This window comes from Acanthopagrus latus, chromosome 16 (genome assembly GCF_904848185.1).
Source record: "Acanthopagrus latus isolate v.2019 chromosome 16, fAcaLat1.1, whole genome shotgun sequence".
Classification (NCBI taxonomy): Eukaryota; Metazoa; Chordata; class Actinopteri; order Spariformes; family Sparidae; genus Acanthopagrus; species Acanthopagrus latus.
Window position 1 is genome coordinate 23,156,185 of NC_051054.1, and position 2,996 is coordinate 23,159,180.

The window sequence follows — 2,996 nt, forward strand, 5'->3', positions numbered from 1 at the left end:
GAGAGAGTGACAGGGATTATGAAAAGAAAAGGACAAGAAAGTTCCAGCCTCAGTGGCGAGGCCACTGGAACTGGCTGGGATATGACGAGGAAAACAAAGAGGTGTATTTTGCGAACTATGCAGGGCGATGCCCACCTTTTCAGACAAGTAAGTTACAGAAAAGTTGAAGTTTATGAGCAAAAGTGCATGATAACACATGCTGTGTAACTACGGAGGCTTGAAAACGCAGATCTGCAAGCACGTGTCCCATTTGTGACACACTGTAGATCGGCGTTTGAATTATTATTGTTATCATATTATTATTAATAACTTGGAATTATTATAATACAATTATTTTAATAATATAATGATAAACACCGTTTTTTTTTGCTTGCTTGTTTATTTGAGGAATTCTCCACTCTACAAGGGCCACGTGGCAGAAAGGGCTACTGGGCTTGACCCACATGAAAACAGCACTTCACATCAGGTTTGCCTGAAAAGGAAGAAGTCAGAGAGTGAAATACCTGCTGTGTTAGCTGGTGTACATGTAAACTGTGACATGGATGCAGGATAAAAAATAAAAAAAAATGGAGAACATGTTCCACACAGCTTACTATGTAGTGAAGAAAGAGAAGCCATTTACTGACTTTCCTGACCTGGTGCAGCTCAACAGCAGGACTGGCTCAAACATGCCAAACTGCTACAAGTCAGACAAGGTGAGAACTACAACTAAATTCCTAACTTGATTATGTTTTTCAATTTCTTCATTATTACTAAATGCACTTGTTTCCCTCCAGATTTACAATTGACATCTACAACATGGAGAGGGAGCAACTCCTGACTGACATAAAGAATGCCCACTACATCAGCATCATGATTGGTGGGGCAACTGATAGTGGGATCCTAGAGAATGAGATAGTGTATGTTAAATTCTTCAGTAAGGAGAGGGGAGTGGTCCAGTCCTTCCTTGGCATCGAGGATGTCAAGCATGCACATGCAGCTGGTGTGCTTTCTGCGGGACAGTCGGGTAAGCCAATAAGAATTACTTTATTTCTTTTTTTAATTTGTAAGAAGTTTATTTAGTAAAGCGATCACGTTAAGCCGTTCCTGGCCAATGAATAATTGCTTTTTTTTCCTTAGTGTTTGAGAAAGCAGGCCTGGAAAAGTGGAAGGAGAAGGTGGTCTTCTTTTGTGCTGATGGTGCAGCTGTCAATATGGGGGAGAAGACCGGTGTGGCTGCAAATCTCAAGGAAGAGATTGGACACCTGCTTTCCATCCACTGTGTGGCACACAGGCTGGAGCTGGGGATGGTAGACACCATTAAAGCACAGCCAGGGATTAAAAAGCTGCAGGAGGTACTGCATTATTTGTAAATGCAGTACCATTACTACCCCAAGGCACTCAGAGAACTGAGGGTGCTGACAGATGCACTGGAAGACAAGGTCCTCAAGCCTACAAACCTGAAGGGGTCCAGGTGGTTGCCCTACATCTAAAAGGCAACACAGGTAGTTGTTCAATTGATACTTTTCCAAAGTTTTAAGTTATATTATATACATATTTCATTAAACACACAGGTTGACCCGGTTACACAGATGCCCAGGATATTCTGCCTGGGCATCAGGAGGGGGGGGCGCAAAAATCAACCAACTGAGGAGGAGATGGAGGAAGAACTGATTGTGCTTGAGTAATGCAGCACTGTTTGCACTTTTGATTTATGTATTTGCACGTTTTGATCTCAGTACTGCAGTATTGAATGCTGTTAAATCAAGTTGTTCTTTTTCGTTATTACGGGGATCGATTCCTGGGCCAGTGGTTGCAATGGTGGGGCCAGTGATCTTCAAAAGCCAAAATTTCCCTTATTGTCTACCCCTGTTGCATGAAGGATTAGCTGGTAATTTTGTCTACAGCGATGTGAGGAATAGCGTTCGTTACTCAGGATATATGCAGTGATATGCATGAGGCACTCGTCATTGTAACTGAGTTGTATTGTGTGGTCAGAAATAGAACAGATCATGGCTTATGCTGTTATTGTTTTCACTGAGCTGAGGGGAGTTTCATGTTGCGTCAAGCCTTCTTAGTGTTTTTAAAATAATGCTAATGAAAATATGGTAAATCTTAAAAGTGCCTCTTTTGTCGTAGTTATGCTTTTACACAAAGGTTCGACTAATGACAGTGGACATTCACAAAAAAATCCTAGGTTGCATTTTGGTGAGAGTTTTGCTTTAACACAGTGGCAATGGCGCCCTCTGAAACGAGAGACATCAGTACACAGTTTTTTAGAAATGATTAATCAGACACTTCTTGTTGGTAACTGTTATTTTAGCATTTATTTCTAATTTTACAGTGTATAGCAGTGATGAAAATGAATTAATGAATTCAGCTTAATGTTTTTTTCATGTTCATTTAAAATAACAAAGATAAGATAAGCAAACATAATGCATTAAAAAAAAACTGATGATGAATGATCTCAAGCTGGTGGAAGTCAATTTTTAGTACTTCACTCCTCAGCAGTAAATCTTAAATGTTGTCTGACATATAGTCACACCACACTACAAACTTGATCTTAATGCTAACTGAACATGACATAAGACTGTCCCACACATTCACATGGGAAATCTTCTGAGTATTACAAGGAGATACTCTGCTCATTTAAAATTTACAGAAATGATTATCTTCTTGACTCCATTACAAAGCGGTACAGCTTTAGATTTCTACAAATTTAATTGGATTTAGTTTATTAAGAAGATAGTGAAAGAAAACTGAATGCATAGACCCATAAAATAAATCTGCGTAAATGAATGTAAAGTAAACTGCTCATTCATTTGCCAACATGCATAAAGACAACCTGGTTACATTGACAGGCCAAGCATGAAAAAAACCCAGAAATGTTGTGGTTATAATTCTCCAGGTGTACACAATTGCTCTTGTTATGAGATTTATAACAAAGTGATTGTTATACTTTGGGCATGATAACAACATCAGTGTAATGGAGAGAAGTGTCATTCAGGGACAGATAA

The 2,996-nt window shown here is 39.3% G+C and overlaps 1 protein-coding gene across 2 annotated transcripts; it reads left to right on the top strand.

Moving 5' to 3' along the window:
- The first annotated feature begins 393 nt into the window (after nt 1-393).
- On the top strand, nt 394-1,430 carry LOC119004983 (zinc finger protein 862-like). 2 transcript variants are annotated; one of them, XM_037072341.1, is made up of 3 exons: nt 394-695; nt 777-1,006; nt 1,120-1,430. In XM_037072341.1, the coding sequence occupies exons 2-3, from the start codon at nt 799-801 to the stop codon at nt 1,350-1,352; spliced, it is 441 nt and encodes a 146-aa protein (XP_036928236.1). In that variant the 5' UTR covers nt 394-695; nt 777-798; the 3' UTR covers nt 1,353-1,430. The 2 variants fall into 2 exon arrangements, with proteins under 2 accessions (XP_036928236.1, XP_036928235.1); XM_037072340.1 differs by having other exon boundaries at nt 394-1,006.
- Nucleotides 1,431-2,996: the final 1,566 nt, after the last annotated feature.